General features: G+C 58.7%; 1 protein-coding gene across 1 annotated transcript in view; it reads left to right on the top strand.

The window, feature by feature from the left end:
* Positions 1-20,612, top strand: part of Ttc34 (tetratricopeptide repeat domain 34) — a 31,739-nt gene that overhangs the window by 997 nt on the left and 10,130 nt on the right. The window contains exons 2-6 of the mRNA XM_077791341.1: positions 4,912-5,746; positions 7,122-7,347; positions 8,531-8,735; positions 9,777-9,943; positions 19,052-19,322. Of these exons, the coding sequence (XP_077647467.1) occupies positions 4,912-5,746; positions 7,122-7,347; positions 8,531-8,735; positions 9,777-9,943; positions 19,052-19,322 (1,704 nt within the window). The remainder of the gene's footprint in view (positions 1-4,911; positions 5,747-7,121; positions 7,348-8,530; positions 8,736-9,776; positions 9,944-19,051; positions 19,323-20,612) is intronic.

Here is a 20,612-nt window from a genome sequence, read left to right as displayed (position 1 = left end):
CAGCAGAAGCGGGGCATGAGGAGGCCCTGGGAAGAGAGAGCTTCACCTCGCCACAAGGGCCAGCGTGGCCGTCGGGACGGGAGCCCGCAGAGGGCAGCCAGGGCCGAGCCGCACTCTGAAGGACCGGTCTCGCCCTCAGAGCCACCCAAGGGTGTCCAACGCAGGGTGAGAGGAGCTGCACGCTTAGCTTCTTTGGAGGTCGTGCGGGGTGTGCCATAGGAGCTAAGGAGAGTGAAGAACCTGCCGGGAGACTGGGAGGCTGGTCCAGGCAGGGAGGCTGAGAGGTCAGAGACTGGGAGGCTGGTCCAGGCAGGGAGGCTGGGAGGTCAGAGACTGGGAGGCTGGTCCAGGCAGGGAGGCTGGGAGGTCAGAGACTGGGAGGCTGGTCCAGGCAGGGAGGCTGGGAGGTTAGAGACTGGGAGGCTGGTCCAGGCAGAGAGGCTGAGAGGTCAGAGACTGGGAGGCTGGTCCAGGCAGAGAGGCTGAGAGGTCAGAGACTGGGAGGCTAGTCCAGGCAGAGAGGCTGGGAGGTCGGAGACTGGGAGGCTGGTCCAGGCAGAGAGGCTGGGAGGTAGGAGAATGGGAGGCTGGTCCAGGCAGGGAGGCTGGGAGGCCGGAGAATGGGAGGCAGTGACAATCATCCCCAGGCTCTCGGGCAAGAGATGATGGATCTCAGGTCAGGGAGAAAGGTTGCAGCAAAGTGGTGGGTCTGAGAATCACTGACTTAGAAACAAGACTATGGACAGATTTAATGGTGGAGAGAGAGGAGTGGAGCAGGAGAGCCAAGAATCATTTAGGAGTTTGTAGAAAAGTGGACCAGGGAGAGGAGGGGAGGAGCAGGTAGGAAACAGGTGTCATAAGTTCTAGACATTCTCAGTGTTATTAGCCAGCTTTCTGTTACTATCACCAAACAGCTGAGATAATGCACCTACAAAGAGAAATGGTTCATTGTGGCTCATCATTTGAGGTTTGTTTGTGACTGATTGGCCTTGCAAACAAGGACATTTCCAAGACAGAGAGTGCACAGTGCCAAGGCTACTGGTGACCTCCACAAGGAGTGTGGGGAAGAACCAGGTGGAAAGAACAGAAAAGTGAAAGAAAAGTTATTTCTGGAAATAACTTTTCTGAAATCCTCCACTGTAAGTTATCAGAAAATACTCAGTAAAGAGTCCTGGGCCTCTGGGAGAGTAGGGCCCTCGGCACCCAGAGCAGAGCTCGCAATGGCTGATGAGTGAATGGGGGGCACCAGCCACCCCAGGATGGAGGGGGCTCCCACCTGGGCCATCGCACATGAACAGGCACAGGGCGGTAGCTACAGCCTCTGGGAGTGTGTGTGCAGGCAACACCCAGCCCCGCCCAGGGCAGGCTGCCAAGAGCAGGGCCATGTCTGCCAGGGGGCTCCCAGGAACCGCAGGCCAGTCGGCCCAAGTCACCCAGGGCAAGGGGGTCGGCCTCTCCAACACAGACGCGCCTCAGGGGCAGTGAGGGAGCTCTCTCAGCTGCTTCCAATGGGGCCTATTTCTTAAGGGTTCTGCCACCTTCCAGAGTGCCACCGGGTGGGGACACTTGGGCCTAAGAGGGGACAGAGGATCAGCCCATAGACATGTGAGTAAGGCCCACTTAGACCCTCCCACTCAGTCCTGACAACAAACGGCTATAGTCATGTGAGTGACCCCAGGTAAGACCAACAGAAGAACTGCCCACATCAGCAGCTCAAATTTAAAAAGAACCATGTGCCAATAAAAACGGCTGTTGTTTTAAGCCAAGTGCAGTAGCTAGGCTATGATTCCAGAAACTCAGGAGCCTGAGGCAGGAGGATCACAAGGCCAACCTGGGCAACCTAGCAAGGCCCTGTCTTGAAATAAAAGAAAAATTTAAAGGATGGGGATGTAGCTCAGTGGTAAAATGCTCCAGGTTCAATCCCCAGTACAACCAGGGGGGGAAATCTGCTTATTGTTTTCAGCTGCCGAGTTGGGGGGTCGATAGGTAATAGTGCTTAAAACTGATAAAACTTCTCACTGAGTCGAAGCCTTCCCTTTGGATATCGTAATTGTCCAAGTTTATGAGGTTTGGGGTGTTTTGATACAAGTACCCAAGTGTTCCGATCCAATCAGGGTGACTAGCCTTGTCCTGTGCAAAAAAATGAATTCTAGGTGGATCATATCAATCGCTAAATCTCAGTTTCTAAAAGAAAATGTCAGAGGATATAAACAAGAGCTCTGTGAACAGCTGGGTTTCTTTGGACACAAAAAGTGGAAATGGTAAAGAAAAATCGGTTAAATTTGATTAAATTAAAAACTGGAAACTTTTGTTTTGAAAATGGAAAGACAAGCCACAGAGAGGCTTGTGGCTTTCCAAGCAGACGATGGGCAAAGGTTCAGCATGCAGAGGATGTGGAGGACGCCTACCTGTCCACCAGAAAGACCCAACAAGAGCTGCACAGGCCTTCCCCAAGGAGAGAGCACAGATGGCTGACAATGCATGCAGAGCAGGCACCTCACAGTGATGAGAGCAAAGCAGACGGAACAGCGAGAAGCAGCCTCCTGCCTCCAGATCGGGGAATTAATCAGTGAGTCTCACGAGTCATCAGGAAAATGAAAATTAAAACAACAACCGACAGATCATAAAAACTGTTACGTCTGCAGCAGAATCTGCTTCCAGTCACGTGGAGTGGCTTCCGTGCACACGTGCCTCACAGATGACCACGACAGAACATCCAAGGCAACCGTTGGAAGGTGCGGCCGGGAGCCGGCTGACCCTGGAGGACGAGCCGGGGGACGCACACGCTGAGGCTTTCTGTTTCAGGGCTCCTTGGCCCGTGCATCCCGGCACGACAGCAGGCTGCAGTTTGATTGGTCTGAGATGACCAGGGACAGAGTTCAGAGCTGGGAAAAGGGGACTGCAGGAAACTCCAGAGATGGAGCCACAGAAGCACGCAAGATCCCAAATGTGTCCATTCGATCCACTGAAGTCCTCAGCTGACCATTGACGTACCATTCATGGGGAAGATGAGGTCGTCTGAAAAAGCGGAGATGTCAGGTCAGAGAGGAGGAGGTACAATTTGAAGTCTGAACCCAACCTGTTGCTAAAAATAATCCAACCCCTTCAGAAGAACATAACTAAATCCAGCATCTCTATAACAGTCAATGAGATAACTAGCGTACAATTTAAAAATGCTAGATGGGGCTGGGGATGTAGGTCAGTGGTAGTATGTGTCTAGTCCCAGCCACTAAGGAGGCTGAAGTAGGAGGATAGCCTGAGTCTGGGAGTTTGAGGCCAGCCTGGGCAACATAATGAGATCCTGGCTCAAACAACAGGAGAGGAGAGGAGATGAAAAGAGAAAAGAGGAGAAGAGAGAAATAGAAATTCTAGAATTGAAAAATGTAATAACTGAAAAGAAAAATCATAGCATAATGGAATAGAAGGGTCAGCACAATCCAAGACAGACTATAAATTATCTGACAAAACAGAAGAAAAATGAGCAGAGCCTCAGTGACCTACAAGATGGTATACAGAAGGCTGCTGGGTATAACTGGAGCCTTGGAGGGGAGAGGCACACTACCATGTGGGTAAGAAACAACTACTCTCCTCAGCCCCCAGGGCTCCCTCCAGCCGCAACGTCCTAGGGTCCATGAACTATTGCAGAAATCAGGGCTAGAGTTGCTTTAGTTCAAGCATCAGTGACCAACAGGAAAGGCCCCATTTCCTTTGCTTTGGCACCAGAACTGGACAGGGTGACCCTGCTGTTGGTTAGCCAGTCTTGGGATGCAAGACGCTTTTTTCTTGGTCATGCTAACCCTGAGTTAAACCTCAGCCCTGTGAGTACGGACACAGGGATGGAGTGTGGGCCTTATCATCTGTTATGGGCTGGATCTGAATGTCCCCAAAAGCTCAGTGTGTCAAAGGCTTGGTCCCCAGTGCAGTGAGGTCCAGAGCTGGGCTTTGGGGTTGGGTTGTGGGCTCCGACCTCAACGGTGCGTCACCCCTTGAGAGCTGAACGGACTCCTGGGAGGAGGTAGCAGTGGAAGGTAGGAGGCACGTGGCTGGAGGGTGCTGGTCACTGGGCGCGTGCCCTGGGGCTTTACCTGCCCCACCATGATGTGCCCCCCTGCCTCAGGCCACAGCAATGGGGTCGACCGATCATGGGACTGAAACCTCCAAAACTGGAGCTGAAATGAGTCTGTCCTCCCTGAAGTTATTTTTCTCAAGTATTTTGGTGACAATGATGGAAAGTGACCCAGAGATGAGGCCCACCTCACAGTGCAGGGAAGGAACCTGAGACCTGGCCAGAGTCAGTCAGTGGCCCCAGTCTGCCTGCCCGGGGTCCCTGGGTGCCATCGCCTCGCTCCTGCACCTGGGGGAGATGGGCTTCATACAGGGAGTGTCCAGTCCCAAGGGGCCCGAGAAGGCAGGACACCAAGACGTGTGTGCCACAGTGGCCACCGTGGTCAGAGCCTGAACGCCAGTGCTGACCTGGCAGGTGAGGAGGTCGCCAGTCCCTAAAGAGGACATTCCGTCCTAACTCCTTCACTCAGATGTCAGGGGAGGCCAGGCACAGTGGCCACACGTCCAGTCCCAGGGACTGGGTGGCTGAGGCAGGAGGATCCTAAGTTCCAGGCCGGCCTCAGCAGCTTGGCCAGATTCTGTCTCAGAAACTAAAGGGACTGGGAATGGAGCTGTGGCAAAGCCCCCAGGGCTGGTTCTCGGTGAGACCTTCCTGGCTGTGGCTGGGTTCCCATCCTGCTGGTGCTGTGGCTCTTGGGCGCCTCCTGCCGGGCTGGTCTGGCAGTGCCACGCCCTGGGCTCCTGGGAGCCTGCAGGGAGACGCCCGAAGCAGGGTCCAACGCTGCGCGGTCAGGGGCTGCTGCGGAGGGAGCTCCTCCAAACAGGGGCGCTTCGGTTTCTCTCCAGATGAGCGCCGGGCAGCCCTGCTGGTCACGCGCGCGGCCGCGGCCTTCTTCCTGGGTGTCCGAACCCACGACGTGCTGCAGGACCTGCACCAGGCCTTCCGCGAGAGCCCGTCCGCCGCGCGGAGGCAACTCCAGGCGGTGCTCTCAGCCACAGACCAAGAACGCATCCGAGTCCAGGCTCAGGAGACCGTGGACGTGGGCTTCGCCCACTTCCAGGAGGCTGTCCGGAGTCGCCCCCAGCTCCGTGAGGACGCGGGACGTGAGCTGCTGGTCCCGGTCACCCACGCGCTCCGCCTCCTGCTTCGCTTGGAGCCCGCAGGGCAGCGAACTGTGCTGGGCACCCGCCTGGCGGAGTGCCTGCTGCTGGCCGGGGACGTGGCAGGAGCTCGGGCGCTGTGCGAGCGCCTCCTGAGGCCCAGGCACCCCGGAGAGCTTGCTGGGGACAGTGCGCCCCTGAGGGCGCTGCGTGGCTTCTGCGCCCTGCACGTGGGCGACACGCGCGGCGCCAAGGAGGACTTCCAGGCGGTGGTGGAGCAGGGGGCGCCGCATCCTGGCGGCTGTGTGCGGGCGCTGTGCGGCCGTGGGCTGCTGCGGGCGCTGGCTGGCAGCGCCTTCCTGGGCGCGCTGGATTATGTCACTGCGTGCCGGCTGCAGCCCGAGGAGGCGCTGATGGCCGCCAAGGCCTACGTGCCCTGGAACCAGCGCGGACTGCTGCTGACCGTGCTGCGGGAGGAAGGCCGCAGGATGCTGCTGCGCGGGTGTGGCCCGGGCCCTGCGGACATGCCCTCCTGCAGGAGCAGAGCTGCTGAGATGGACGGTCCTGGGGCACAGGAAGGGTGAGAACTGGCCCCGCCCAAGAGGGGGCTGCCACTCCATTCGGGTCTCCTGGGAGGTAGAGGTGTTTGTTCCTGTTTACAGGTGAGTAAAGCCAGGCAGCCTGTCTGGGTGGTTTCCCTGAGCATCCGGGACGATTCAGCCCCAGATCTGAGCTTAGGGTCTCAGTCTGTGAGCATCCTGCACTGTGGGCTTCCTGTCCCTAGGAAATCAGAGACTCAGACATGGAAAGGAAACAGTAAAACTCAACGTGTCAGCCCGCTGCCGGCATTTCTGTCTAGAGGTTTCTTTTTGTGCATATACAACACATCTGTGCGATGTATGTAGTTTGTAGTCTACTTTCTTGCTCCAATAGATGATGAAAGTCCTTTGTTGGTAAAAATGCCTCCAGGCAGCAGTGTGCGTCCTGAGGCTGCTGGCCTATACTCCTTCCTTCAGCCCCGGGTCATAAGGCATGGTGGGAACATCCTGTGACCACCACATCTCCTCCTTCAGTGAGAGTGGAGCTCCTGGTGGAGAGCAGCTCCAGGGCAGGGTCCTGGACCTCTGAGCTCCCTGCCCTGCCCACCGGGCACAGCCCCCACCCCTGCCCTGGGGCTTCCTGCACAATCCTTGCTAACCGAGCAGACCCAGCCTCTGGCTGCTCCAGTGTGCACTCTGGTGGGTCGCTGGGAGGTGGGGGAAGGCAGCAAAGTGAACAGCCTCCAGACAGGGGCCTCCAGACAGGACCCTTCAGACAGGACCCCCCAGACCGGGGCCTCGGCCCATCACTGCAGCCACCCGATGCCGGCCTCTACTCCAGGCCTCATTTGACGTGTGCTTGCACCTGCTGGTGAGGAGGAAGGGTTACCAGCAGGTTGACTTTGGCTGTGCCGGTGAAGAAGGGACCTAGAACTTACCACAGCTGAGCTTCTCCCGAGGGTCCACTCAAGTCCCAGGCTCCAGCCTCTTCTGGAGTGGAAATTCAGGACGTTCCCATGTGGACACCAGGAGCATCCCAAGTGCATCCTGCCTGCCAAGAGCTCACCCTTGAGCCCAGCAGGGCCTAATTGTTAACCCACATTTTTGCAGAAAAGGAAATCCTGAGGGCTACACAGGGTCAGTGCTACTACTGACCGCTATGTGAACTCGGTTCCTCCTTCTGGAAAGTGCCTACCCGTGGGGTGATGGGAAGACCTGGCAGGAGGGTGAGGGCTGAGGGGCCATGCTGAAAACAGCAGCATGGACTTGGGTACAGTGTGGTGTGAGGGTCATTCCTCAGCTCCACCCTGCCCTGGCCACACAGCAGACAGTGGGCTGTGAGCTGGCCCAACCTGCTGAGCAGCTGGGCGGGGCCTAGGGAAGGGGCTGGCCCACCCTGAGCCACTCTTTCCACAGGGATGCCCATGGCGTGTACCAGCTGGCCACGATGCTGATGGAGCTGGACGTGGAGGACGAGAACTCACAGCTCCTGGCAGCCGATGCCCTTTACCGCCTGGGCCGCCTGGACGATGCCCACAAATCCCTGCTGGTGGCCCTCTCCCGGAGGCCCCAGGCAACCCCCGTGCTGGCACGGCTGGCCCTGCTACAGCTGCGTAGGGGCTTCTCTTACGATGCCAACCAGGTGAGAAGTCTCAGGTGCACTGCTGCAGGGCAGGTGGAAATGGGCACAGCTCTGCGGAGGGCAGCAGGCCTCCCGTGGGCCCCGCTCAGCACCTACAGCCTGGACTTTGGAGCAGGAAAACCTTGTCCAGCCCCAGCTCTGCTTCCTGCAGCAGGCTCTTACCTCTCTGACATCAGTCTGTTCGTCTACGCCCTGTCCTGCAGGTTGTCTTGGTAATTAGCTGGAACAGGTGCCCTAAGGCCTGGCAGGCTGGCTTCGGCTGTGGTTATGAAGGAAGGACCTAGAACTTACCACAGCTGAGCTTCTCCCGAGGGTCCCACACAAGCTAAGCTTGGACATGGTCCTGTGGAGGTGGGGAGGGGGGCAGGGAAGGGTCCCAGGCCTTCAGCCCCTGCCTGCCTGCCTCCAAGACCCCTCAGCTCCTGGGATGACAGAGCCTCTCCTGCCTCCCTGTGTGGAGGCTCCTGCTTGGGCCAGAGGCAGCTGGTGATGTTGAGGAGGGCTTCAAACCCTGGAGTCCAGGAGGCGGCACCTGCCAGCCGCGTTCTGTCCTGTGCTGGTTGGAATCCTGACCCCTTTGCCCTGGGCAGAGAGTAGGAGGGAGGAACACCCTGGAACTTGCTATCCTTCCACCCCGCCCTGGGGCCAGTGTGTGCACCAGAGGCCAGAAGGGGGCAGTACTGGGTCTCCTCAGGCAGAGCCGCGGAGGGAGAGGTTGTGTCTGCCTGGGGTCTTGCACTGCCCAGAGCACAGACTGGCCCTGCCTGGCCCGCCCTGGGATCCTTCTCCACCCCTTTGGAATGGCTCCCTGAGCCTCTATGGCTCGAAAGCCCCTTCCTGGTCAGGCCTCCCTCCAGGAGGCTCGAGGAGGTGGGTCTCCCCTCCATGGCCAGAGGAGGTCCAGGCTCAGGGACGTGAGGGCTCCACTCTGCCCTGGCCACACGGCAGACAGGGGGCTGCGAGTGCAGCTGGAGCCCCCTCGTTCCTCCCACCTGGCCCTGTGGTCCAGCTGGGGACCAGAGCCTGCCTCGGGGAGCCCCACCCCTACCAGATGGGGGGACAGGCAGAGAGGCCCCTGGGCTGGAGGAGACGGGGCCTGGTGGGCAGGGCGTACTGGCCAGGGGGCAGTGAGCAGGAGCCAGAGGCAGGAGGTGGTGGCAGCGACTCTCTCGGGCCCCAGCAGCTGGTGAAGAAGGTGGTCCACTCTGGGGACACAGCCTGCCTGCAGCCCACCCTGGATGTCTTTCGCCACGAGGACCGGATGCTGCTGCAAAGCCACTGCCACGCACGGGCCCTGAGCATCCTGCGAGCGAAGCCCAGCGGGGTGGACAGGGAGGCCCACACCAGGGAGGCCATCGCCTACCTCTCTCTGGCCATCTTCGCTGCGGGTAGGAGGACCCCTTCTGCCCAGGGTCCAATCCTGTGCCAGTTACATGGGAGACACGGGGCTGAGGACAGCTGGCTTCCCAGGTCCATGGGCTCTGGGAGCCCCTGTGGGATGGACAGTGGGGCCGCTCACTGAGGCACTGGAGGTCCAGGAGAGCATGCCACGGCCCAGGAAGGGTCTGGGCCAGCTGGGGCCTGAGCTATGCCCTGCCTGGCTCCTGGGCTGCTGTCCATGCTGTCTCAGCCCCGGGATGAACAGACCCTTTCCCAGCTCCTCCTCTCCCTCCAGTGAGGGGACCCGAGATGCTGGCTCCCCTCAGACCTCCCAGAAATAGTGCCTGAGGCTTCAGGTGCCCACACAGTCTCCAGGCAGGCCAAGCTGCCCACGGGGGGCTGGGCACAGGGATGCTGCTGCCCTGCTTTGGCCCCAGGTAAGGGCCCGGCCCCGTGCGTCTTAGAGTGGGGTGTTCGGTGCTGTGTGGGGCACGAGGCTCAGAGGAGGGAGGGTCTCTCTCCGGCTCACGGCAGGTTCCTGGGTGCAGGGCACTGGTCAGACCCAGGGTCAGACTGCAGGGGCTTCCGCCTGCCCTCGAGCAGGTGCCTGCAAGCCTGCGTGAGGCGCCTGTGACGGCGGGGAAGGGACAGGCTGAGAGCAGCCTCAGGTCGCTCTCCCCTGCATCTGGCGCTGGACAGGCACCCAGAAGTGGGTGGTGGTGTGCCCTCTGGGGAGGGCCTCCTCCTCCTGGCGGGTGCAGAGCCTTACACCCTCCCCAGCCACCCCGGGAATCCCCGTCCCCCTCGCCTGGCCTCACTTCGGAGGCAGGGCAGTGCCCCTGCCTCCTCAAGGTCCCCCAGTGTCCACCAGTCCTCCCGGATGCCGCCCTCCTGGAGGGCTCCCTCCCCCTGCTGCCCGTGACCTGCCTGGCCCTGCTGCCCAGTGGGGTGTGAGCTCCCCACAGTGGACCCCCCCAGTCTGGGCACCAGGAGGGACACTGGACAAGTGGCCAGCCACAGCCATTCCTAACCATGCCCACTTCCTACAGGGACGGAGGCCAGTGAGTCCCTACTCGTCCGAGCCCGCTGCTATGGGCTCCTGGGCCAGAAGAAGACCGCTGTGTTTGACTTCAACTCTGTGCTGCGGGCCAAGCCGGGGAATGTGCAGGCTCTGTGTGGACGGGCCCTCGTGTACCTGGCCCTGGACCAGCTGCAGGTGCCAGGCCACTCTCCCCTCTGGGGCTGGGCAGGTGGGGCAGGGAGGCCAGGGCAGTGCCTTCCTCCTGCACCCAAGGAGTGCGAGCAGGGCCAGGTGTCACGAGTCGTGACGTGCCATCAGAACCCCCTCCTCCTCACCTGCACTGCAGGCCGCAGGAGCCGCACCCCACAAGTCCACCTCCAGGGAGCCCCACTCTTCCACGACTCCTGCACGGACACGTGTGCAAGCCCTAAGGGTTGATGGAGCCTCCCCAGCTTAAAATAGTTCCTTAACGGCTGCAGGTGTCCCTCTACAGGGGCGTAGGCCACGAGGGGTCCCCTCCACTGCACGGTCTGCTGCACAGAGCCCCGTGTTAAAAAGGATTCACAGGACGGATGCAGAAGGAGTAAGTCCTGTCTGCCGTGGGTGCGGCCAGCAGAGCCCTTGGAACTTTGATCTCACCTAAATTACCTGCTTTTTAGGAGAGAAATGATATACTTAAGACCTTCTGCAGAAACTGCTCCGATTCAGGGTAAAATGTTGGGAGGCAGGCGGACAGGAGGAGAGGTCTGGGCCACACCAGCAGCCCATGTCCCGGAAGACAGTTTGTGCTTGTTGCTTTGTGGACACTCCTTGTTTGCACACTCCCTGTGTGTGTGGAAGGGCACCCTCTGGGGTCTGCTCCTGGGCAGGGCTGTTGGGTCCAGGGTCGGATAGGCAGCCTCAGGCCGATCGCTCGGCCTCTCGCGCCCAGTTTGCCCTCTGTAGAAGTGGGGTGCTCAGGAATCACCGGGGCTCAGGAAGCACCTGGGGATGGATGGAGGTGAAATCACAGCGCACCAGACGCACGGGACAACGCAGGCAGGACCAAGGGACGTTCACGGCCAAGGCCGTGCACATTACAAGACAAAGATCCCAAGTCACCAATCCAACGATTTAGGGAACTACTGAACCCAAAGCAGGCAGAAAGAAAGAAAGGAGGAAGGTTGGAGATAAAGACAAGACTAGAAAAACAGTAGAGAAAATTGATGAAACCCAAAGTCGATCCCTCGGAAAAGCCAAATCGGACAGACCATTAGCTGGATGGACTTAAAAAGTCCCAGCGACTCAGGAGGGTGGCAAGTGCAGGCCAGGCTCAGCAGCTTAGCAAGGCCCTGTCTCAAATAAAAATAATAAAAAAGAAATTTACAGAGCTGGGGATTTGGCTCAGTGGTTAAGAGCCCTTGGGTTCAATCCCTGGTATGAGAGAGAGAGAGAGAGAGAGAGAGAGAGAGAGAGAGAGAACTCGGATCTCTAAGCCCAGCACTGAGGCGGGTCATGAGCACCAGTCCTACAGGAGAGAGGGACACAGGGAGGAGCAGCTCAGCAGGACAGCTGACAAGCAGATGGACGAAGCAAGAGGGTCGGGAAGAAACCGACAAGCCTGGGGACACTCAGGGCCACTGACGAGGCTGTGCTAGTCGCCGGACGAGTGTGCAAGGCCCTGGACCTGCGCGGCCCCCGGGGAGTCTCCAAACAGTCAGAGACTCAACACCAAAAAACAGAGAAGAGGGAGAAGTTCCTAAGTCACCCAGAGGCCAGCGACACCCGACCCCAAGCCCAGGCCGACAGTCCGGGAAAACCCGAGGGCCCTGACGGACACCAGTGGCGACGTCCTCGGTAGAACAGCAGAAAGTCGGCCGTGCGCCAGGAGGTGGGCTGTGTCCTGGGCACGTGAGGTGGTCCAACATGCCGTCCCCCGCCAGGGTCCCCGCATTGCAGAGCACAGGAAGCAGGTGGTGACCACGGAGCAGGAGCAGCACAGGACGGATCCGGCCGCTTTTGTTGAGAACTCCCAGCAGAGCAGGGTGGAAGGAAGGACCTGGGCGTGACGAGAGCCCGTGTGGGAGCCCACGGCGGACGTCTCACCAGACGGTCAGGCGGAAGGCTCTCCTCAGGGTGAGCGGCAGCAAGGCCACCTCCACCCCGCCCAGCGCTGACACTCAGGTCCCCCAGAATCTACCGGCAGTCACAGATCCAGGAAAACGGCAGGCCACCAGGGGGACCCACGGAGCCCAGAGTGATTCACATGCACGACCACAACCTGAGGGGACATTCAGAAAGCGTCTCAATGACAAGAGCGTCCGATGACCAAATATCTAGGCTAACCCCCCAGGAAGTCAAGGATGCATAGGGGGGCGACTAGGAGACATGGCCCAAAGAAACTGACAGATCAGAGTGTTTCACGTTGTCACCGTGTCTGTGTCACCCTGTAGACAGGAGCGCTCAATGCAGACTCGGTGCAGTCCCTACCAAAATCCCCATGAGGGACTTGGGCGGGACTCCGTGGTGGAGCGCTTGCCTAGCTCAGTGAGGCACTGGGTTCAATTCTCTGCACCACAAAAAAAAAAAATACATAAAGATATTATGTTGCCAGGTGCGGTGACCACGCCTATTATCCCAGCAGCTCAGGAGGCTGAGTCAGGAGGATCACGAGTCCAAAGCCAGCCTCGGCAAAAGCAAGGCACTAAGCAACTCAGTAAGACCCTGTCTCTAAATAAATACAGTACAAAATAGGGCTGGGATGTGGCTCAGTTGTTTACTGCCCCTGAGTTCAATCCCCGGGACTAAAAAAAAAAAAAAGATCGTGTCCATCTACAACTAAAAATGTATATTTTAAAAAAAATGTTTTTTTATGGAAATAGAAAAACTCCCCCCAGCATTCATATGGAGCCTCAAGGGACTCCAAATAGGCAAAACAGTCTAGAAAAAGAACAAAGCTGGGCCTTAGACCCCCCTCTCAGGTGAGCATCGCAGTGTGCTGCTGGCATGAGGCCCCTGTGTCTGCAGGACCCGACGGAACCAGAGCCCAGAAATAACCCTCCACCCGTGTGGGCAGGCGACTTTCAGCAAGCCAAGACCAGCGGGGAAGAAAACTATTCTCAATACACGATGCTGGGGGACTGCATCCACATAAAATGCACCTGGACCCTCATCTCACTCCATACGCAAAAAGTAACTCAAAATGGATAAAAAGTCCAGATGTAGTCATGCCTGTCATCCCAGCAATTCAGGAGGCCGAGGCAGGAGGACGGCAAGTTTGAGGCCAGCCGCAGCAATTTAGCAAGACCCTGTCTCAAAAAATTAAGTAAATAAAAAGGGCTGGGGCTGCAGCTCAGTGATAAAGTGCCCCTGGGTTCAATCCCAGGATGGAAAACAACAACAACAACAACAACTAACCATAAGACCTCAGACTTGAGACCTGTTAGAAGGACACATGGGAAATGCTTCACGACTTTAGATTTGGCCAGTTTCTTAGACTGACACCAAACCAGGCAACAAAGGAAAAAGTAGACCATTGAGACTTCAGGAATCCTGAGCCCTGTCGTGCATCAAGGGACCGAGCCTACGAGCAGGTCACCAGGCCACCCTCGGCCAGGCCTGCCACCGACGCACCAAGCAGCCCAGCTCACAGGGGCCAAGGGCTTGAACGGAACTGCCCAGAGGGCCAAGAAGCCCAGGAAAAGACGTCCAGCGTCACTGTCCTCAGGGAAACGCTCACTAAGCTAAGGGATGCCACCATGCACCCGTCAGGAGGGTAACAGTCAAGACTCTGAAGTGACAGGTGTGGTTGGGGAAACTAGCCTTGTGGAACCGTTGGCAGGAGTGCTCAATGGCTGGGCCACCAGAAAGAAGACCATTGGGCCTGACGCTGGAGCATCACGCCTCACGGAGAGCCCTGGTGGCCACTGATGGAGGAACAGAAAAGCAGAACAGAACAGTCCACCACTTGGGGGAAATATTATTCAGCCCCCAAAAAGGAAGGGGATTCTGACACACACTGCAGCAGATGAGGCTTGAGGACAGGGCACTCGGTGCAGGAAGCCAGCCAGAGACGAGGCCCTGAGGGAGGCACTCCTGGGAGTCCCTGCAGTAGGCATAGTCATGGGGACAGAAGCAAGAGGAAGGACTGAGCAGGGGCCGGGCCGGGAGTCCTCCTTGGTCTGCAGGGATGCTGCGTGAGGCCTGCACTGCACACGCCCAGAGCACGGCAGAAGCAGAGGTCACCTGCACCGGGCCCACAGCTGAGCCGTGGCCAGGGCCAGACAGGGCTGGGGATGCTGGAGTCAGCCTGCTCTACCCAAGAGCAAAGCCACACCTGGCCAGACCAGAATGGCCCCTTCCGGGTGACGGAAATGTCCACCAGAACAGAACCAGCACCGCCCAGCCCCAGAGCACAGGTCAAGAGCACGGGCCGCAGAGATCCAGGAAGGTGTGACTCGACCAGGAGAGCGCTGCTCAGCAGAAACAGGCCCTGGGCGGCTCCGGGCTTGGAAGGCTCGGCAGGCGCCCAGAGCAGGGCCGCGAGCACGGGAAGGGGGTGAGCCGGAGCCCAAGGCCCCAGCCTGGCTTAAGGGCAGTGGGAGGCCTCCAAAGAAGGCCCTGTGGGAGGGCCCCTGAGGCCCAGCGGGGAGGCCGTGTCTAGAAGGAGTGCTCCAGGGGCCCTGAGGCTACGACCAAGCCGGCTCCACCCTGGACTCCCAGAGGAGCGGAGAAAGAGGGGCGGACACATGCTCCCAAGGAGCAGGGATAGGGACCCTGAGACAGAGAGCCTGCGAGGCCCACGAGGTCCTTTCCGAAGGCAAAGGAAGAGTCAGCAGCTCAGGAGCGGCCGCGGGGAAAGGAGCCCCAGTTGGTGGCGTCCAGCCTCTGAGGAGGCGAATCCCGCGGGAGCCAGAGCCCTGGGGACCTCCCCTGAGGCCCGCAGCTCGCCCACTGCAGGAGGAGGCGCCCGCGGGCTGGTCCTCATTGGTACCCTGGAGGCTTTCGACAAGCAGATGAATGGGATCCTCTGACTGTGGTGGCTCAGGAAGATGCGCCAAAGAGCTCCAAGCCCCAGCAGGGAAGGGCCTTGGTCTGGCGCTGCCACGGGGCGGAGCCTGGTCTCCACCACAGCAGGGGACCTCCTCCCAGGTACCGCACTGCTGAGTGCCACCTGCTGGAGTGGGCCAGGAGCTGGGGGGCTGCTGGCAGAGAATCCGCCGTGTCCCCACGCCCAGGCTCTGGCAGGTCTTGCGCACCCATCCGTGGGGTGGATGGGCCCCCCGACGGGTGACAGCCACGCAGGGAAGAGGCACTGTTGCAGCCACTGCCAGGATTGCAGGGCTCCAACCCAGTACCCACCAGGCCGTGGGGTACCCCACCGCCTACGGGCCGAGGGGCATGACGGGCCCACCTCCTGGTATGAGGTCTCCCAAGGGCCCCCAGTGGGGAGTCTCCCTGGACAAGGGACCCTGAGGGGCATGCCCCCTCCAGGAACGCCACCCAGGTACAGGGACCCCCTCCCGGGAACGTGCCCACCAAGGCCGTGGACTCATGGTGACCTCCTCTGCTCCCTGCCTGATTCCTGAAAGGCTGAACGTCGCCCTTCCATTCCCTTGTGGCCTGGGACACGTTTGTGACCAACTCTCCAGAGTATCATAAGGAAAAGAAAAAGAAACAGCACTCGGGGTGCAGAAGGGGACCCCATCCCTGAAGCCTGACCCAGGAGCGCCAGAAGCCGCCACCAAGAGCTCCTACACACGTGGACGCGCCGTGCGGGAGGTCAGCAGCGTGGCGGGGGAGGGGACTCGCCTTCGTGGCCCGCTGCCTGCGGAGCACCTTGAGGACGTGGGATCCGCAGAGCGAATGCCCACAACAGGACAAGGACACAGCCCCGAGGTCAACAGAGGGACAAAAATGGAATACTGAAAATACTCAGCTAACCCCACAGATCAGGAGGGGACACAGAGGCCCCAGACAGGGCAACTAGGGAAAGACCGGAGGAAGATGGCCCAGGCCCCCACTGTTGAGAGCCACAGATGAAGGGGCCCCAGAAGACTTCCAGCTGCCGGCTGATGATTGGCTCACAGCAGCCCCAGAAAACTTCCAGCTGCCAGCTGATTGGCTCCTCTGCAGTGATGCTCATTGGGCTGTTTCCCCGCCCTTTCAGACCACGGAGCTGCTCATTGGGGGACTTTCTTGGCTCCGCCCACGCGACCCAGCCAATCGGCCTCAAGAGCAGGAGGATTGGGGGAGGTGGAGAGGCTGCTGTGGGGGTGAGAGGCTTGTGGAAGCCAGTGGTGGCAGTTGGGCTCTGAGGGTTTTTCCTGAGGAGCTGTTTTGCTTGGCGTTTGTAGTTCTAAAAATAAAGTTAGTTTCTTTTGACAAGTGGCTCCTGAATTGTGCCCAGCCAGACTGCGGCATTTGGTGGCCGCACGGGGAGCGACTGAGGGTAAGTAAACTGCGCGCCCCTGAGGGCAGGGCGAGAGGATGGGTAGCCATTCTAAGTTTCCTCTTTTGTTTTGCTTCACTTTTGTTTTAACTTGCCTGTCCCTGGAGATGAGCGAGACGGAAGAAAAACCGCTCACATCTGAGGAACAGATAGGGAGAAAGGAAGGATGCACACGTCAGGAGGATAGAAAGGCTGATAGAATGACTTTGTGTGGTTCCATTTTTGTTTCATTCTGTCTCGGTTTTGTTTGGCGTCATCTTGTTGGGTTGTATTATAGTAGAAATACGGGATCAGCAATTAGTAAAAAACAAACCGAAAAGTGTTAAGTAAATTGTTAGAGCAAGGAGGCTTCCCAGTAAAATCAAGAGAAGTCAGGGCATATGTTGATACAATACAAAAATGTAGCCCATGGCTTTTTAAGGAGGAGTTGTTAGATATATCACAATGGAACCATCATGGTGAAGATTTAAAAAGAATAGAAAAGAAAAGCCCAGGGACTCTGCCAGTTGGCACATTGCCATCGTGGACGTTGGTATCTGGTTTGCTTAGTCCAAAGCCTTCAGTTCAGACAATGGTAGAGGAAGGAGAAGACATATTGATTCAAGTAAAAGAGAAGGTCTCTCAAGTTAGTCAGAATGAGGAAAAGATTCAAGTACAAGAGAAGGTCCTTCGAGCTAGTGAGACAGAGGAAGGAAGTTTAGAGCAGAAAAAGCCATCAGGGGAAAAGTTACAACAGGAGACTGCTACTAACAGCATTCTATCACCAGAGGGCGTAAGTGTCCAACCAACAGCGCCACCTCCATATGCTGGGAGGCCCCCAACCCCCGCAGTTGATAGTTGGGATCCTGAGACAGGATCTCAAGTATGCCCTGTATTTGAGGTAGGAGGGCAGTGAATTCACCAGGGTTTAAATTTCAAAAAAGTGAAGGAGCTAAAAGAGGCTGTAACCACCTATGGTCCTCAAGCACCCTTCACTGTAAGCTTGGTCGAATCCATTACCAACTTGAACATGATGCCAGCAGATTGGGCTAATATGTGTAAAGCTGTGCTAAATGGAGGACAATACCTGTTATGGAAGGTTGCCAATGAGGAATTTTGCAAGGAATCGGCTAGGCAAAATGCAGCAGCTGGTTATCCTCAGAGAAAGCTAGATATGTTGTTAGGAAAGGGACCTTATGAGGATCAGCAGCAACAAATTGCATATGATCCTGGCGTACACATACAAATTGCTGTAGATGCAGTTAGGGCATGGAAAACTTTATAAGGTAGTGTTGGGGTATTTATGCTAATGGTGTCATCGGTGGTACAATTTTTCCAAAAGGAGCCATCACTGAACTGCTTGCAGAACCTGCCTGGACTATGTATCACTTGTATGCATTGTGAACTCACCTGTATGCATTGTGAACTATCTGTTGGTGCAGCGACTTGTGGTAGTGTTGGGGTATTTTTGCTGATGGTGTCATCGGTGGTACAGTTTTTCCAAAAGGAGCCGTCAATTGGCTTGGTGTATCTTCCTCCCTTCTGCTTGTAATGGTTGTTCAGCTAAAATTTAGGGGCCAACAGAGGTGAGGCAGAGAACCTCACACCCCACCCCACTGGTACAAAGACCTCTCCACAGGTGTGGCTATATACTGGACCGGTAGTCAGTGACGGGTAAGATCCAATTGCAATGGTACCAACCTAAGACAGGAGGCTGACGCCTTGAGGTCAGCTCATCCGAAGACGGGTAAGCACCATATGTACTATTGGACAACCTAAGGCAGGCACGGTCCCTAAGCCACATGCTTGTTGTTTAAATAGAGAGGGGGAGATGTTGAGAGCCACAGCCAAAGGGGCCCCAGCAAACTTCCAGCTGCCAGCTGATGATTGGCTCACAGTGGCCCCAGCAAACTTCTAGCTGCCAACTGATTGGCTCCTCTGCGGTGATGCTCATTGGGCTGTTTCCCCGCCCTTTCAGACCACGGAGCTGCTCATTGGGGGACTTCTTTGGCTCCGCCCACGCAACCCAGCCAATCGGCCTCAAGAGCAGGAGGAGTGGGGGAGGTTTAGAGGCTTGTGGAAGCCGGTGGTGGCAGTTGGGCTCTGAGGGTTTTTCCTGAGGAGCTGTTTTGTTTGGCGTGTGTGGTTCTAAAAATAAAGTTCGTTTCTTTTGACAAGTGGCTCCTGAATTGTGCCCAGCCAGACTGCGGCACCCCACTGCCGGCCAGGACAGGAGCAGGTGGCTTACCATCTACTCATCAAGGCCCTCCCACAAGGCCTGGCCTCCGCCTGGCCTCCTGTCCTTCCAGCCCTGGGCAGGGAGGCCTACATCTGAACAGCAAGCCCAACCCTCCGCTTTCCTACCTGTGTCTTGCTGCCCCTCGGGCACCAGCCAAGCCCACCTCTGTCCCACGGCCCTGGGGGGAGCCTTCCTGTGCCCCACACCAAGCCTCCCTTCCCAGAACCCCGGGGCACTTGCCAGACTGGGCTTCCGCCCCTGGGGTGCCACGGCCCAGGCTCCGAGGAGCATATGCCCAAAACCCGCCAACTCCGGAATCACCCGCTGGGAGGGAGCTACCCAGAGAGGGTGCCACCGACCTCGGGCAGGTCAGGGGGCTGAACTTGGAGGACTGATGGGCAGGTGCAGGGTCTGGCCTCAAAAGGGGGTCTCAGGGCTGGTAAAAGTGGGGGATGAAAGCCAGAGAGCTGGGTCCTTCAGATGCCCAACCAAAACTGGGCTGGCGTATGAGGCTGCAGCCACGGACAGCAGGGAAGGGCAGTGAGCTGGACGGGCAGACCCTGTAGGACCCCAGGAGAGGACCCGAGGCCCAAGAACAGTGATGTCCCTCCCGGCTGGGATGACTCCTGAGCCAGGCTGCCCTCTCCCCTTGCAGGACGCCGTCAACGACGTTATCTCTGCCCTGCGACTCGACCCAGGGACCGTGGTCCCCGAGATCCGCTCTCTGAGGCCAGAAGCTCAGGTGCCGCTTACCCAGGGCCTCCACTCCCGCTGCCGGGCCCTCCTGAGCCAGACTCTGGACACGGGGGTCTCCCTTGGGGACGAGGACACCCAGAGCCTCCTGGCAGTGGGATGGGCGCTGACCAGAATCGATACCACTCAGCCCAGCTGGCACCTCCTCCTCGTGGACACATTCCTGGTGCTGGGTACGTGTCGGCCAGGAGTAGGGGACACAGACATCTGTCCCACACCCCTGACCTGCTCTGTTCCTCTCTGTGAAACGGAAGAGCCATGGACTGCACTGGCTCCTGAGGCCCATTCACCCCAACTCCACGGCCTCAGCGCCCTCTGGGCCCGTCTGTAGGCGGGGCTCCCTCTCACCTGACCTCTGGGCCCAGTCTGTGGGCGGGGCTCCCTCACCTGACCTCTGGGCCTGTCTGTGGGCGGGGCTCCCTCTCACCTGACCTCTGGGCCCAGTCTGTGGGCGGGGCTCCCTCTCACCTGACCTCTGGGCCCATCAGTTTGAGGGGCTCCCTCTCACCTGACCTCTGGGCCCAGTCTGTGGGCGGGGCTCCCTCTCACCGGACCTCTGGACCAAGTCTGTGGGAGGGGCTCCCTCTCACCTGACCTCTGAGCCTGTCTGGTGGCTGGGCTCCCTCTCACCTGACCACTGGGCCCAGTCTGTGGGCGGGGCTCCCTCTCACCTGACCTCTGGGCCCATCTGTGGGAGGGGCTCCCTCTCACCTGACCTCTGGGCCCAGTCTGTGGGCGGGGCTCCCTCTCACCTGACCTCTGGGCCCATCTATGGACGGGGCTCCCTCTGACCTGACCTCTGGGCCCGTCTCTGGACAGGGCTCCCTCTCACCTGATCTCTGGGCCTGTCTGTGGGCGGGGCTCCCTTCACCTGACCTCTGGGCCCAGTCTGTGGGCGGGGCTCCCTCACCTGACCTCTGGGCCTGTCTGTGGGCAGGGCTCCCTCACCTGACCTCTGGGCCCAGTCTGTGGGCAGGGCTCCCTCTTACCTGACCTCTGGTCCCATCTATGGGTGGGGCTCCCTCTTACCTGACCTCTGGTCCCATCTATGGGTGGGGCTCCCTCTCACCTGACCTCTGGGCCCATCTGTGGGCGGGGCTCCCTCTCATCTGACCTCTGGGCCCATCTGTGGGCGGAGCTCCCTCTCACCTGACCTCTGGGCACATCTGTGGGCGGGGCTCCCTCTCACCTGACCCTCCGGGCCCATCTGTGGGCGGGGCTCCCTCTCACCTGACCTCTGGGCCCGTCTGTGGGCGGGGCTCCCTCTCACCTGACCTCTGGGCCCAGTCTGTGGGCGGGGCTCCCTCTCACCTGACCTCTGGGCCCAGTCTGTGGGCGGGGCTCCCTCTCACCTGACCTCTGGGCCCAGTCTGTGGGCGGGGCTCCCTCTCACCTGACCTCTGGGCCTATCTGTGGGAGGGGCTCCCTCTCACCTGACCTCTGGTCCCGTCTGTGGGCGGGGC

The sequence above is a fragment of the Urocitellus parryii genome, chromosome 11 (genome assembly GCF_045843805.1).
Source record: "Urocitellus parryii isolate mUroPar1 chromosome 11, mUroPar1.hap1, whole genome shotgun sequence".
Lineage (NCBI taxonomy): Eukaryota > Metazoa > Chordata > Mammalia > Rodentia > Sciuridae > Urocitellus > Urocitellus parryii.
This window is presented reverse-complemented; position numbering and strand designations above follow the sequence as displayed.